The sequence below is a fragment of the Mytilus edulis genome, chromosome 1 (assembly GCF_963676685.1).
Source record: "Mytilus edulis chromosome 1, xbMytEdul2.2, whole genome shotgun sequence".
Taxonomy (NCBI): Eukaryota; Metazoa; Mollusca; class Bivalvia; order Mytilida; family Mytilidae; genus Mytilus; species Mytilus edulis.
The window spans coordinates 25835136-25852078 of record NC_092344.1 but is presented as its reverse complement, the minus strand read 5'-3'; the positions used below and the strand labels follow the sequence as shown (position 1 = coordinate 25852078).

Sequence of the window (16943 nt, the reverse complement as noted above, 5' to 3'; positions counted from 1 at the left end):
ACTTCACGTAGTTGTAGCTACAAACATATGTTATGCAACATAAATCCATATGTTACACTCTCCTTCAACTCTTGTATAGATTAAGCTACAAAAATATTTTTTGTCATGCATCCGATTTCACCTTGAGAGATGCACACGCCTGATGAAGCTAATTTGTTTAGCGAAATATTGCGTATTTCTATTTAACATCTAATAGAACTTTTTAATGTATTAATTAGTGTGTTTAAGTTATATTCTTAGACATTTATATAATTTTAATTCAGTAACTGTATCAGTTTATTTTCACAAACTGATCCACGCTCAGATAGATTGAATGTTGATTGTTGCTATTTTTAGACATTATATATATATAAATATAAATATAAAAAAATTTACGAAAGCAAATTTACAGATCTAACATTGTTGGGTTGATGTTTAGACGAGTTGTATATATATATATATAGAGCCCAGGTGGTCGTGTGGTCTAGCGGGACGGCTGCAGTGCAGGCGATTTGGTGTCACGATATCACAGAAGCGAGGGAAGAACCAAAAATTTGCGAAAGCAAATTCACAGATCTAACATTGTTGGGTTGATGTTTAGACGAGTTGTATATATATATATATATATATATATATATATATATATATATTAACTTACCTGTATTATTACTGATCTATTTTTACACCTTATACATTATGTATCAGTATAGATAAAACTTGTGACACTTGAAGAAGGCCATTTGTTGAGCCGAAATATTTGTCAACACGATTTAATAACAACATTTTCGTATAATAACATCTTATATCAGTACCGTTGTGCAAATCTTTAGACTGATAGAAATTTGTCCTTATCTGCATAGTATCGCCTATTCTAGACGATCCGGTACATAGTAAATTTGCTGTTTGGTCTTTTTTATAGACTTTTATATATATATTATATTTATAACAGCAAAATAGTTCCATTTGTTTTAACATACAATCCCGCCTTTACTAACCTTTCACGTTTGATCTGTGCCAATTGGCAAAGTATTGCCAATCACCCAACATTATCCAAAATCTTTCCCGATCCTCCTGTCTAAGCTTTTCGGAGACCAACAAGTCTAAAAGACTTATTTGTGAAAGCTGCCGTCTCCTCTAATAAAAGCTGTTCAACTACAGGATGGTGCAAGTCATGTGGTAACAAACGATGTCTGACTTGCCAACAAATACTCAATACTCAAACATTTACTTGCCACTCCACTGGGTCTGTGTACACAATATTTTGTAATGTAACTTGCAAAACCCAGAATGTTTATACATTCTTCAGTGTCGATGTGGCATGCAGTATGTTGGCGAGACAGAACAGCCATTCAACAAACGCATGAATGGTCATCGTAGTGACTACACCTGCAAGCCCGACCTCCCCGTAAGTCGTCATTTAAGATCACATGGGCACGCCAAAGCTGATCTTAAAAAACTTACAATCACCATCATAGATCACAACGAGGACTGGTCAAAGGCTGACAGACTTGCTCGGGAAAGTTTTTGGATCAGAAAACTTAGGACAGTTTCCCCAGAGGGCATTAATGAAAAAACATAGAAGAGTCACTCATTTTCCCTACCATCACTAATTTCCTGCCATCACTTGTGTTCAGTAACTCCGGCTTCCGTACTGGACTCTTACACTTTTCATGAATATTTGAATTAGACTAGTTTTAATTACAGTTGGCAGGGATGTGTAAATACGCAGCCACGTTCTATTACTTAACCTTAGTAAAAATTTATTACTCATTTTTCTTCTAATTACTATATTTTTGGGATGTTTAAATACGCAGTTTCTGTTGCAAATGCTCTACCGTTATCATATTTTAAATATTTTAAATACTATACCAGCTTAGATCGGTCAGGACTGTTCATTGGGACTGTATTTCCACGCAGTTGTTTAACATCTCAACTGTCACCACCTTTGGGAATTTAGAGTTGTGCCAGTTCACATCGTAAATAACTATTTTTATTTTGGCATATCTTTGTAGTCTTTGCGCCGTGTTTGGAAATTTTAAAATTGTTCCTGCGTTCGCTCAAATTGTATAAATTTCAAGATTTTGATAGAGTCTTAATTTCAATTGTCATGATTCATTTGTCATCGTGCAATTACCGAGGAAGGATATCTGTTATCCGAAATATCTAACATATTGTTTTTTTTGTGTTTTTTGGTGATGTTGTACCCTTTTAGACTTGTTATACATTGTATTTTGTAGTGTACTGAATCTTGTTTATATGATCCATCGCCCCGTAAGATTTATCGTTGACTATTTATTCAGTCATTTAATATATATATATATATATAAACGAGTCTAAATTGAAAAACTACGTTCAAACCTATTATTGCGTTGGATAAAAACCGCAATTTTTATACGTGTGCATGTAAAACAAATTTCGTTGTAGAAGGGTCTAAATACAGCACAAACAACATTTTCTAAAAGACCAAACAAAGTGAAAAAAGTATATTTAAACAAAACGCATTTGACTAACAGGTCGAACAACTGATGTTCTTTAACCCTGCTGACTGCCATTGGCGATTGCCAAAAAAAATTGTTCACATGATGTAACAAAATGGATCTTAACATAAATTTAATACTAAACAGAAAACAATTAACTTGTGGCCACGATGTTGTGCCACAAACATAAGGTGTCAATAATTTTTGTGTACACCAGATCCGTATTTCGACAATAAATGTCTCTTCAGTGATGTTAGGGATCGAAACGGTATTTGGAAGGCCATATAAAAAGTACCCTCATTTTTTTAAGATAGACTCTTGAATTTTAAGAGTCAATATAGGATGAAAGGATCATATAAACCGGAGGGTAAATATGATACAAGCCCAAACGAAAAAATATAAACGAGTCTAAATTGAAAACTACGTTCAAACCTATGATTGCGTTGGATAAAAACCGCGATTTTTATACGTGTGCATGTAAAACAAATTTCGTTGTAGAAGGGTCTAAATACAGCACAAACAACATTTTCCAAAAGACCAAAAAAAGTGAAAAAGTATATTTAAACAAAACGCATTTGACTAACAGGTCGAACAACTGATGTTCTTTAACCCTGCTGACTGCCATTGGCGATTGCCAATTAAAATTGTTCACAAGATGTAACAAAATGGATCTTAATATAAATTTAATACTAAACAGAAAACAATTAACTTGTGGCCACGATGTTATGCCACAAACATAAGGTGTCAATATATTTTTTGTACACCAGATCCAGATTTCGACAATAAATGTCTCTTCAGTGATGTTAGGGATCGAAACGGTATTTGGAAGGCCATATAAAAAGTACCCTCATTTTTTTTAGATAGACTCTTGAATTTTAAGAGTCAATATAGGATGAACGGATCATATAAACTTGGAGGGAAAATATGATACAAGCCCAAACGCAAAAATATAAACGAGTCTAAATTGAAAACTACGTTCAAACCTATGATTGCGTTGGATAAAAACCGCAATTTTTATACGTGTGCATGTAAAACAAATTTCGTTGTAGAAGGGTCTAAATACAGCACAAACAACATTTTCCAAAAGACCAAAAAAAGTGAAAAAGTATATTTAAACAAAACGCATTTGACTAACAGGTCGAACAACTGATGTTCTTTAACCCTGCTGACTGCCATTGGCGATTGCCAATTAAAATTGTTCACAAGATGTAACAAAATGGATCTTAATATAAATTTAATACTAAACAGAAAACAATTAACCTGTGGCCACGATGTTATGCCACAAACATAAGGTGTCAATATATTTTTTGTACACCAGATCCAGATTTCGACAATAAATGTCTCTTCAGTGATGTTAGGGATCGAAACGGTATTTGGAAGGCCATATAAAAAGTACCCTCATTTTTTTTAGATAGACTCTTGAATTTTAAGAGTCAATATAGGATGAACGGATCATATAAACTTGGAGGGAAAATATGATACAAGCCCAAACGCATAAATATAAACGAGTCTAAATTGAAAACTACGTTCAAACCTATGATTGCGTTGGATAAAAACCGCAATTTTTATACGTGTGCATGTAAAACAAATTTCGTTGTAGAAGGGTCTAAATACAGCACAAACAACATTTTCCAAAAGACCAAAAAAAGTGAAAAAGTATATTTAAACAAAACGCATTTGACTAACAGGTAGAACAACTGATATTCTTTAACCCTGCTGACTGCCATTGGCAATTGCCAAATAAAATTGTTCACAAGATGTAACAAAATGGATCTTAATATAAATTCAATACTAAACAGAAAACAATTAACTTGTGGCCACGATGTTATGCCACAAACATAAGGTGTCAATTTTTTTTGGTACACCAGATCGGGATTTCGACAATAAATGTCTCTTCAGTGATGTTAGGGATCGAAACGGTATTTCGAAGGCCATATAAAAAGTACCCTCATTTTTTTAAGATAGACTCTTGAATTTTAAGAGTCAATATAGGATGAACGGATCATATAAACCGGAGGGAAAATATGATACAAGCCAAAACGAAAAAATATAAACAAGTCTGAATTGAAAACTACGTTCAAACCTATGATTGCGTTGGATAAAAACCGCAATTTTTATACGTGTGCATGTAAAACAAATTTCGTTGTAGAAGGGTCTAAATTCAGCACAAACAACATTTTCCAAAAGACTAAAAAAAGTGAAAAAGTATATTTAAACAAAACGCATTTGATTAACATGTCGAACAACTGATGTTCTTTAACCCTGCTGACTGCCATTGGCGATATATATATATATATATATTATATAGATACACAAATGTTTACATCCTTACATGATTTCCCTTAGATTGATAAATAAAACAGATGTCGCTAAATGAAAAGACGTTCATTTGCATTAAACCCACAGCAATACTGAGGGTTATAAAATCTTACTAAGGTGAGTTTTGTTTGGTTTGGCAAGTGTTTTTTTTAAACAAACATTACTTTCCATCAATTCCTTTGTACTAACTACTTAATATTCATGGTTACATAGAATAGTTATATACAATATATATGTTTTATGAGGTGACATCTAATAAACATCTAACACTCAGTGACAATTAGTTTAGTTAATCTTATATCATAATTATATTCATTCCTGTTGATAATTCAAGACATACATTTAAAAAAAGGAGAATTAAAGAAACTAAAAAAAGCGGTAACCTATAAGATAATTCATCCTGCTTGGGGCACACTTATTAAACAGATCAGACCTGGTCAGATAGTAATATATCCTGAATAACATCCATTGAAAATTAAAACATCATGTAAATCTTAAATAGCAAGGCATTTTGAATTCCTGTAATGCACGATTTAAAAAAAACACCACATGGTTTTCTTTTTACCAGTGATACACACCTGTACTAAGATAATTCAACATCATTAACATAATTAAATTGCTTCGAACATGCCATGTATTGTATTTGTATTTACAAAACTATCAGGGATGTGTATGACAGTTTTATTACTATAATTAAATTAAATTTTTCGTTTCAAAAAGCAAAGATGTCGATTTTATCATTTATTAAGTTGCTTTATATACTACTTTATGTATGTGTTGATAAAACAAAAATGAATAACATTTAAGATGTTTGAATAATGATTAGAAGTCCTATTACTTTTGATGTATATAAAGAAATGCAAACATGACATCATGTATCGAGAAATCATATAATGGAAACTAATAAATTACATGATATTTTATCAATCTAACCAGAAACTTGATATGTTCTATTTAAATGTCAAAAATGTTTATATGCATAAATATATATATATAGAGCAAGTCTAAATTGAAAACCACGTCCAAACCTATGATTGCGTTGGATAAAAAACCGAAATTTGTATACATGTGCATGTAAAACAAATTATGTTGTAGAGGGGGGTCTCATTACAGCACAAACAACATTTTCCAAATGACCAAAAAGAATTAAAAAAATAAAATTGAGAAAGGAAATGTGTCAAAGCAACAACAACCCGACCATAGAGCAGACAACAGTCGAAGGCCACCAATGGGTCTTCAATGTAGCGAAAACTCCCGCACCCGTAGGTGTCCTTCGGCTGGCCCCTAAAAATATGTATACTAGTACAGTGATAATGGACGTCATACTAAACTCCGAATTATACACAAGAAACTAAAATTAAAAATATACAAGACTCACAAAGGCCAGAGGCTCCTGACTTAGGACAGGCGCAAAATTGTTAAACATGTTTATGAGATCTCAACCCTCCCCCTATACCTCTAGCCAATGTAGAAAAGTAAACGCATAACAATACGCACATTAAAATTCAGTTCAAGAGAAGTCCGAGTCCGATGTCAAAAGATGTAACAAAAGAAAATAAATAAAATGACAATAATACATAAATAACAACAGACTACTAGCAGTTAACTGACATGCCAGCTCCAGACCTCAATTAAACTTATTGAAATATTATGTCTTCATCGTATGAAAATCAGGCACAATCCCTCCCGTTAGGGGTTTAGTATCATACTATCATAAAATATATCAGAAAAACATAACCCGTGTCATGCCAATAATTGTTTTTTTTTTAATAAATGTATTTAGTTCCGATGCAAAGACCCTATATCGTAACTATATCCCTTCTTAATAAGTCTGTTTAAAGGTTTTGTATGCTTTTGGAGTTCATTTTAACAAAACGCATTCGACTGGCAGGTCGAACAAATGATGTTCTCGAACCCTGCTGAAAGCCTTTGATGATTGCCAAAAATATTAATCAAAAGATGTAACAAATTTATATTTTTACTAATTTAATACCAAACAGAAAACAATTAACTTGCAGCAAAGATTGTAAACCTATAAAACTAGGCAACTATAGCTTATTGTAAATCTAAAGCAAAATTTACAAGAGTAAACTTACGAACTCTTGAAAAAAATTTAGAAATAAAATTGAAAATTAGAGATGAGCAAGAATCTGAGAATACCTTTTTCGATGAAGATATTGAAGAACTTGAAAATTTTATTACCAAAATTCATGAACAAAAGACTAAAGGGGCTAAACTAATATCACGAGAGAAATTGATTGAATTTTTATTTTTTTTTTGGAGGGGGGGGGGGGGATAACTCATATTGTTTGGGTTTAGAAAAACAGAGACAGGTTAGAAGTCAACCAATAAATGAAAAGGGGAAAAAGATGAAATTTTAACGGAATAAAGTGATATATTATAGTGTTATTAACTGACTTTTCCTGTATTGGCACTGGTATAGGTTCAAGGTTTGCTGTATTGGTCTCGAGACCGTAGGGTCGAGGGCCAATACAGCTGACCGAGAATCTATACCAGTGCCAATAAGGAAACAGCCAGTTCATAACACTTTTATTAAAGGATTATAAGAAAGTCAAAAACCGAAGTGAGCGTCCCGTATTAGCCCTAGGGCTAATTCTATTCCCCCCACCCCCCACACGCTTTTTTCTGTATTGGCTCTGTTTTTCCGTATTGGTCCTCTTCGAAAAAAAATATTGAATCTTGATTTATATCGACAGTGGAACGTTTTCAGTATTGCACATGCTGATAAATCCGTAGTATGGCTTATTTGCTCATATCATTTAATAATATGTACTATAAAAGGTTATACTCGACGCACAGCCCTGCTAAAACATCAAGTGATAAATATATATTTCAGACAAAACAAGAGGAAATGGATTAGAATGATAAATCGCTCTGCGATGGGGATATTACAGAAGAAGAATGCTCAGTTGCTATTTATAAATTGAAAATTAATAAATCTCCTGATTTAGACGGTTTAACAGTTGAATTTTATAGAAAATTTGGGGATAATTTAAAGTTCATAGTAGTCAACATTCTTAATATTTGATATAAAGACCAACCACTTACATTCTCAGCGTACAAGTGTATTCACGCTATTATTTAACAAAGTTGATTAATTGTCACTTAATAAGTTCTGTCCTATTTCTCTTTTAAATCTTGACATGGCACTTCTATCGTTCGTTCTAGCACAACGATTGAAAAAAATCCTACCAAAACTTGTTAAAAAAGACCAGACTGGATATGTAAAGAATAGATTTATTGGTTTTAATCTTAGACAAATACAAAGTATTACTAATTTCACTGATTTATACAAAATCGAGGGGGGCATCGTCTTTGTTGATTCATCTAAAGCGTTCGACTCTTTAGAATTGAATTGTATGTTAAAGTTTTAAAACATTTTGGATTTAATGATTCTTTTATAAGATGGATTAAGATTTTATATTGCGATATTCAAAAATGTGTTATGAATTATGATTGGATATCTGATGTCTTTACAGACACCAGTAGTATATGCCAAGGATGTCCTTTATCTGCCTTGTTATTTGATTTATCTTTTGAAATTATGGCTTCAAGAGTAAGAAGCAATACTCATATTAAAGGTATACGAATCAATTTAGATTGCAAAAGTCATAGTATAAAAATTTCACAAAAAGCAGATGATACTACTTTATTTTGTTGTTCTAAATATGACGTTCAAGTAGCTATGAACGAAATTGAAATATTTGGTTCTTTTTCAGGATTGAATTAAACAGAAATAAAACAGAGGGGTTATGGGTAGGAAAGCTTAAATCATGTAAAGACAAAATTATGGGAATCAACTGGAGCAATGGACCAGTAAAACCCTTGGCATATACTTTGGGCATTGTAGAGAGGAATGTGAAAAATTAAATTGGGAAAATAAAATTGAAAGATGAATACATTATTTTGTTCTTTGCAAAAAAGAAAGCTTACTGTTTTTGGAAAATGGTTGATAATCAAAACAATAATTGTGCCTATATTCACTTGTCTAGAATCTGCCTGCATAGTTCCAGATAAATATTTGAAAGAAAAAGAAAAAAAGGAGTTTTAAATTCAATTATTGGTCCATATTAAAAGGGGGGATTGGATATGGTGGATATAAGAAGTTATTTCACTGCTTTAAAACCTATGTGGGTAAAAAGACTAGTAACTGATTGTGAAGGAGGTTGAAAAATTATACCTCAGCACTTTTTTATAATTTTGATCAAACTGGTTAGTGTTTCAAACAAACAGGGGGATAAGTCAGACAAAAGCCTTGAAAACATTCCAGATTTTTTATAAAGATATCATTAAATGTTGGAAATTAACTGGTGGAGGTCTAACGAAAAAAACAAAAACATTTACAGAGATAAGAAACAAATATACGGATTTGTTTTTTTTCTATCGATTTATGAATTTTGAACAGCGGTATACTACTGTTGCCATTATGGAACAATAAATTTATTAAATGTGAAATTTAAAAAAAAATATTTTTTAAAAGTTGGAGTAAAAGCGATTTTAATTATGTAAATAATATCAAAGATGAAAAAGGCTGTATTTCCTTAGACATCATTTTAAATAAACTAAAAAATAAATCAAATTGAATAGCTAATACTAATTTTGTAAAGAAATCAATACCAAAAGACTGGGAGGCAGAAAGTTCTGTAAAAGTACCGTCAACATAAAAAGAAACCATTTTATATTGGAAGGTATACCTCTAAAATTAGAATCACTATCAATCAAACTTTTATATAAGTCTTTGATAAATAGAAAATGTACACCAGCTATTGGACCCAAAAAATGGCTGCGTATATTTGATATGATGACTTGTTATATTAAAACAGTTTATATAAATTTTTATTCAGATACTTAAGAGAAAATAAATTTAGAATTTTTAGATGGAAAATACCACAACATATTCTACTTACAAAGAAACATTTATGCAGGTGAAAAATTGTAAACAATAATTTTTGTATACAAGAAGAAGATTATGATCACTTCTTTATACTGTGTCCGTATTTAAAACATTTTTGGAATACAATGAAGGAAGTTTTAAAGAACAGTAAAATTACTTTAAAGATAAAACTAGAACACTTGGTATTTGGATATGAATTATCGGAAAAAGAATATTTTGATTTTAACTATTTTGATTTTATTTTTTTGGTTTTTAGATTTACAAAGCCTATTACACATCTGATCAAAAGACAAAACACGTTAATGTTTTCTCAATGTTTCTGAATGAGTTCAATAGAAGAGTATGTTTGACAATTACAAGTAATGTTTTATCAACTATTAGAAAACATGTCAAAAGTAATATTAAGTGATATTATCTACTCTATACTAGTATGTGATGTATTAATGTACTTGTAATATGAATCTAACAACTTATTACTTTCCTGAGGGATTAGTGGAATGTAACAAGGAACATCAGTAGGAGCTGGGACTCCTGAAGGATATTATAACAAGCTTATATTGGGAATATATATTTAATTGTGAAAACAAAAATTGTAAACCACAAACATGAGGTGCTGAATGTTTTACACTATATCCGGATTTCGACAATTAATGTCTCTTCCGTGATGTTAGGAATCGAAACATTATTTGGGAGGCAATATGATTTACCTCAATTTAGTATAGGGTCGAATTTTAAAGAGTCGAATTAGGATGAACGGATTATAAAACCCGCGGAGAGAAAATATAATATAAGCCCAAACGAAATAATTAGAATAAGCAAGTCTAAATGCTATGATTGCGTTGGATAAAAACCGAATTTTTTATAGGTGTGCATGTAAAACTAATTTCGTTGAAAAGGGGTCTAAATATAGCAAACACAACATATTTTTGAGACGTCCCATAATTATAATCGGCAAAGACAAATCTGTCCGCAAATTTGACAAAATTGACGAGAATGTTAAAAGTTATACCACGCCTTATGTATCCGGACACTGCACACTTTTCGTTAGAATATTTCGTGGAAAACAGAATCGTAAATTCAATGCAAACAAGGTGATTTAAAATGAAATATCCATGCATGTAATGCATAAAGTAAAATTAAGGAAGAGGCAGTAAAATACGGGGAACGAAGCAACGTCGATAATGATGTTGATATCCAATGATATATGAATATTGCTCCAATGCATTGGATAACCTTTCTATCCGCATTCTAAATAAAAATAAAACATAATTTCATTTATTCTATGCTAGCTCTGTGATTGTGTAGCATGCAAACGAAACATTGTGTTGATATGTATAATATTTAGTAGAGTCTAGCGAGTAAACACAATTGCTATAGATATAAGCCTTCTGAGGAAAACAATGTGAATGATGTAAACATATTTTTATAAAGCTAATGTCTGATATGAACAGTCTTAAACACGATAATATGTCATAAGCAGATATGTCATCAGGCCTGGTCAGGAGCAGACATGTCCATACGTCTGGTCTTTGGCAGACCTGTTCTCAGGACTGGTCTAAAGCAGACTTATCCTCAGGTCTGGTCTGGAGCAGACCTGTCGGTAGGTCTGCAGCAGTCCTAAAACTGCAGACCGTAGGTCTGGTCCACCAACGACAAAGTTAACTTGCTTGTCTGCTTACAAATTCTCAAGTTAACTCAGAAAGCAGTCAACAAGTCTGGTCCAAGATAACTTTTGTGAAGGTTAGGACCGCACCCATCTGTATCTGGATTTCGACAATCAATGTCTCTTCATTAATGTTAGGGATCGAAACAGTATTTGGAAGGTCGTATACTTAACCTCAGTTTAGGATAGACTCTGGAATTTTAAAGAGTCGAAATAGGATGAACGGATTATATTAACCCTTGAAGGGAAGTATAATACAAGCTCAAACGACATAAATATATTAAGCAACTCTAAATTGAAAACAATGTACAAACCTATGAATGCGTTGGATAGAAACCGCAATTTGTACACGTGTGCATGTAAAACAAATTTCGTTGTAGAGGGGTCTAAATACAACACGAACAACTTGTTTAAAAAGACCAAAAAGAGTGAAAAAGTATATTTTAACAAGACGCATTTGACTAGCAGGTCGAACAACTGCTATAAGTCTGAAAATTACACCAAACAGTGTTAGAATTATATTTGTTTCTACTGACAAATGTTTGTGCGTTCCTCACAATTCAATTTGAACTGACACCTTTGATACTCTACAGCACAAATCACGTCCAGTACTCTAGACCACAAGACGCTATATTAACATATAACTTCAATATTCGTAGAGTTACCTTGTCACGATAGGGGAATCTAGTGATAGAAATATCATGTTGCAATTGCTATACCGTTGTCATATTTCAAATAGTATACCAGCTTAGATCGGTCAGGGCTGTTTATTGGGAATGTACTTCCAGTTGTTGTAACACGTTAACTGTCAACACCTTTGGAATTTTAGAGTTGTGCCAGTTCATATCGCAAATAAATATTTTTATTTTTCCATATCTTTGCGGTCTTTGCGTCGTGTTTGGACATTTTAAAATTGTACCAGCGTCTCTGATGTTCGATTTAACTGTTTAATTTGATACGTTTCAAGATTGTGTCAGTATATTCAGAATTGATTAACACGATTCATTTTAAATCGTGATAATACTAATGAAGGATATATGCAATCCGAAATATTTCACGGATATATGTAATCCGAAATATTTAACATATTGTTCGTATTATTGTTATTTTTGGTGATGTTGTACCCTTTTATATTTGTTATATATTATATTTTGTAATGTACTTAATCATAATTATATAATCCCTCGCCCCTAAGATTTGTCGCTGACTATTTATTCAGTCATTTAATATATAGCAAATGTGGTCGAGTGGTCTAACGCGCTGGACATCAGGCTAGGCGATTGGTGCTGTTGTGTATCAAAGAGTTCGAATTCCGATGAGGGACGGACAAAAAATTGTCAACAGAAAAATCTAATTCTATTACTGTTGGGTGTAATTTGCAGACTTATATAAATATTTGTATTAACCATGTATTTCCAACACATTGATATACAGTGGGCATATACATTGTATGGTTGTCACTTAGACTTGTTTGTATGATATACTGTAAACCAACTTATTTTCGCGTAAAATAAGAAAAGATCCATATACATATTTGCGACTATTTAGATTCGCGTTATTTTTCTACTCGTGAAAGTCGCGAATTTAAATCGCTGGCGAAAATAAGTTGGTTTACAGTACTTATTTCTAGTTACTATATAAGTATGTGGTTCATTATCCCATACGGTATGGGTAATTGTTGAGTTAGATCGCTGACAAATAAAAATACATTGGGTATACAATAATAAGATAACATCTTTACACGCTTCAACACACATGTATTATGTATATATCTAAATTCGCCTTCCGTGAAAAGGTAATACTACGACTATTGAAGTTATATTTCTATATAGTGGATGTGGTCGAGTGGTCTAGAGCGCTGGACATTAGGCTAAACGATTGGTGCTGTAATGTATCAAAGGTGTGAGTTCGAATCCTGCTGAGGGACGGACAAAACTTTGTCAGCAGAAAAATCTAATTCTAACACTGTTGGGTGTAATTTTCAGACTTATGTAAATATTTGTATTAACAATGTATCTCTAACAAATTGAGATTCAGTTGGCATATACATTGTATGGTTTTCACTTATTTAGACGTGTGTGTATGATATAGTTATTTCTACTGACTGTATAATGATTTGGTTCATAATCCCATGCGATATATGATAATTGATGATTTAGATTGCTGACAAATAAAAATACATTGGGTATACAATAATAAGATAACATCTTCACACGCTTCAAAACACATGTCTTATGTCTATCTCTAGATTCGCCTTCGGTGACAAGGTAACACTTCGACTATTGAAGTTATATTTTATATAGCGGATGTGGTCGAGTGATCTAGAGCGCTGGACATTAGGTTAAGCGATTGGTGTTTTGGTGTATCAAAGGTGTGAGTTCGAATCTCGCTGAAGACGGACACAAATGTGTCAGCAGAAAAATCTAATTCTAACACTGTTGGGTGTCATTTTCAGACTTATATAAATATTTGTATTAAACATGTATATCTAATTAGTTATCAAAGGTAATTTCGGATAACAGATATCCTCGCAAGTTTTAATCTAGTATCGTAACATAGTACATGATATACAGGAATGACAATGGAATTATTACAGATCAGCTGAAATATCTATTGTAAAGGAGCCTATAAATTAATGTAAGATGTAATCACAGAAATAACTACATCATAATTAAGTACGTCTGAACTAGTGACGACACTAGAACAGTTTGTATCGATTCGATCACCAGCAGTGATGGATATACAAAGCTAAAAAAACACATTCTGTATATAATATAATTGGTCTTAATAACAGCCTAACAATGTTAGATCTGTAAATTTGTGTTAGTATTTTTTTTTTGGATATATACATAAACGTATGTATAACAGTTCATAGTAGGTCGAGTATAGTTTTGACTAGTTTTAGCATGGTTCAGGCGTGGTCGAGAATTGTTAAGACTATGTCGAGTATAGTTCAGACTAGTATAAACTAGATAAGTACTCGTCGATTATAAGTTCAGACTTCATTCGAGTAAAATCAAGTTTATATCTGACAAATTCGGCCTGGTGGAGAATAAAACAGTGCAGTCGAGTTCAGGCATAGGCCATTGCAGACTGTAACTGGTTTGTAGTGAATACATGAACACATGAACATGAACACATAAACACAAGGTCGGTTTGTTGTCGCTTTGACAAATTCCTCATTTCCTTTCTCAATTTTATTTACAGTTATATTGCTGCACTTCCAGTTAACGCGGAACATTTGCTAATATAAACTTGCCTAGTGTTTTGGAAGCGTGTATCAGGTTGTTAAATTGATATTGTAAGGCTACAAGGTTTTTTACTTCAGGATGCTCCATTGTGGTTAGATAAGAAGGAAATGCTTCAGTTTGATGATTTCCGTATAACAAAAGAAACGGAAAATGCACAGGAAGAGATTCAGCTTACTTTGTATCATACGGTTAGTCCGGTTTCATGTAAATTTATGAAATGCAAGAATTCAATGAAGTGCACCTCTTTGAATTCGTTTCGAAAATATAGAAGGTATCATATATTCAAACATCGTATATGAGTGTTTCAGAATTTCATGTGACTATCATTTGCAGTAAATCATATTTTGGAGGAATATATTTTTATACTCTGAAATGAGGAATAACACAAGCCATTGTGGAAAAAAAACCAAATACGATTTCGTATGTAGTCAATGCGGGGAGTACAGTTAAATTCAAACTTTCCGGCATTCAATATAATTTACATTTTTTAAAGATGATGAATCATGAATAAAGTGTTACAAAAGGCCCAAACTTCTAATTTCAGACCCTCCGATATGCTATCGTTGCATTTAGTTAATGAATTATTCAGCAAAACATGCGAGTTAAAAATATAATATATTTTCTATGAAAGACGCAATTGATATATACTTGTACTCATTAACGCAGTGTTTTTTTTTCAAAAACAGTTTAATAGTATCGTTAGGTTTTCTAACAAATATTTTATATTGCTTTACAGAAAAATAAAGAACAAATCAGCATTTATGTTTTCACTGCTGCCGATTGGACAATCAGTAGTGCACCACCTTCGCCAGATTATATGTTAGATCTTCTGCAGCGTGTAGAAAAATGCTGGGAAATACAGAGAGTTCCTATCACTGTAGTTTGTAGGTGTGTCATTGAAAACCTTTATAGATTAAAACAGAACGTGTTCATGTACATTTGTTATTTAATACTTAGTAATGTTCTTATTTTGTGTAAAAATTGTATTTTCCTCTGAAAGATATTACTAAAGGAATGATATTTAATCATCGTTTATTAGCAAAGATTGATCAAATTACACTGGGCATTAACAAGTGGAAAGAGTAGACAACAATATAACAAAAGAGCATAGAACTGTTCATATTGTAATAAAGAAAGCTCAACAGAAATTGAAAATACCGACAGGATGTAATCAAATAGCAAAAAAAGAGTTATTATCATTTATATAAATTGACAATACCTTTGTAACGTATTATCAATATTTTAGTGATGGTTGTAGTAAGAGTGGTCTTTTTGTGGCACTGAAATTGGTTTTGGAAAAAATGCAGATTGATGAGGAAATTGATATTTTCCAAGTAGTAAGAGAACTGCAAAAGAGGCGACCAGAATTCCTTGTAGACGTTGTAAGTCTGTAGAGATGGAAATTAACGAAGTCCGCACGACATTTTCTTAAAACTTGAACAAATCAAATCTAAATATTTGCATAACCCACCCGTTAAATGATAAGGGATAGGAATAAGATAAGTCAAAACAACTACAGATATATTGCGACGTAGAATTGCAGATTTCACCATTTATAACATAATTATGCAAAACAAAACAGAAAATGTCACCAGACAGCTAAATACATAAGCTTGAATTGATGTAAAGTTGTAACTCTAACTGCAGTGCAAATTGATAAAACATATATTATATACAATGTGATTCTGTGATTATATACATGTACATTTCCAAGCTTCCACATTTAAGCTGAAAGTAAATGCTGATCAAAATAATACCCGACGGAAAATTACATTTTCATTTGTATGTATTGAACTAAAATACATATTTTTTCAGGGAACACTTTTGCCCAACTATGGTTTCTGGATATGTACATATTTGTTTTCCCTGTGGGACACATTCATCGTTCGCTATTGTATTTTAATTTTTAAAATTATTAACTTCTTTCTTATAACTTATTTTGTGACCATATTCATAAATAATATGTGTGCAGTTTTGTACGCAAAAACAGCAATTTTGATGAGATTCTTTAGAAACAAATAGTGACTCTCACAAAATGTTGAAGTTCAATATCTCAAATAACAGCTTTGCAGCGACAATAAAAAAAATTCCATGAACAATTGAATTTTTTATTTTGTGATTGTTTTTAGCTCTAGTTTTGATCCATCTATCAACAATTATGTATTACAAACATTACCTGACAATAAGAAGAGCACACGACTTTAGTTTTCTACAGAAACCTCCTTCCCAAATGGACGGTCCATGATGACGTACATTTTACTGAATTCACCCCTATATCGTTTTTTATGTGGTTAAGGTTGTTTAACTTTAACTTTTTTGCATACCGTATGAATAAATTT

General features: G+C 32.2%; 1 protein-coding gene and 1 long non-coding RNA gene across 2 annotated transcripts in view; one reads left to right on the top strand and one right to left on the bottom strand.

The window, feature by feature from the left end:
* Window positions 1–16943, bottom strand: part of LOC139528698 (uncharacterized) — a 493302-nt gene that overhangs the window by 426629 nt on the left and 49730 nt on the right. The gene's annotated exons all lie outside the window — the stretch shown is intronic.
* Window positions 1–16943, top strand: part of LOC139528679 (receptor-type tyrosine-protein phosphatase mu-like) — a 154172-nt gene that overhangs the window by 121718 nt on the left and 15511 nt on the right. The window contains exons 27-29 of the mRNA XM_071324801.1: window positions 14682–14792; window positions 15341–15492; window positions 15851–15986. Coding sequence (XP_071180902.1) covers window positions 14682–14792; window positions 15341–15492; window positions 15851–15986 — 399 coding nt within the window. The remainder of the gene's footprint in view (window positions 1–14681; window positions 14793–15340; window positions 15493–15850; window positions 15987–16943) is intronic.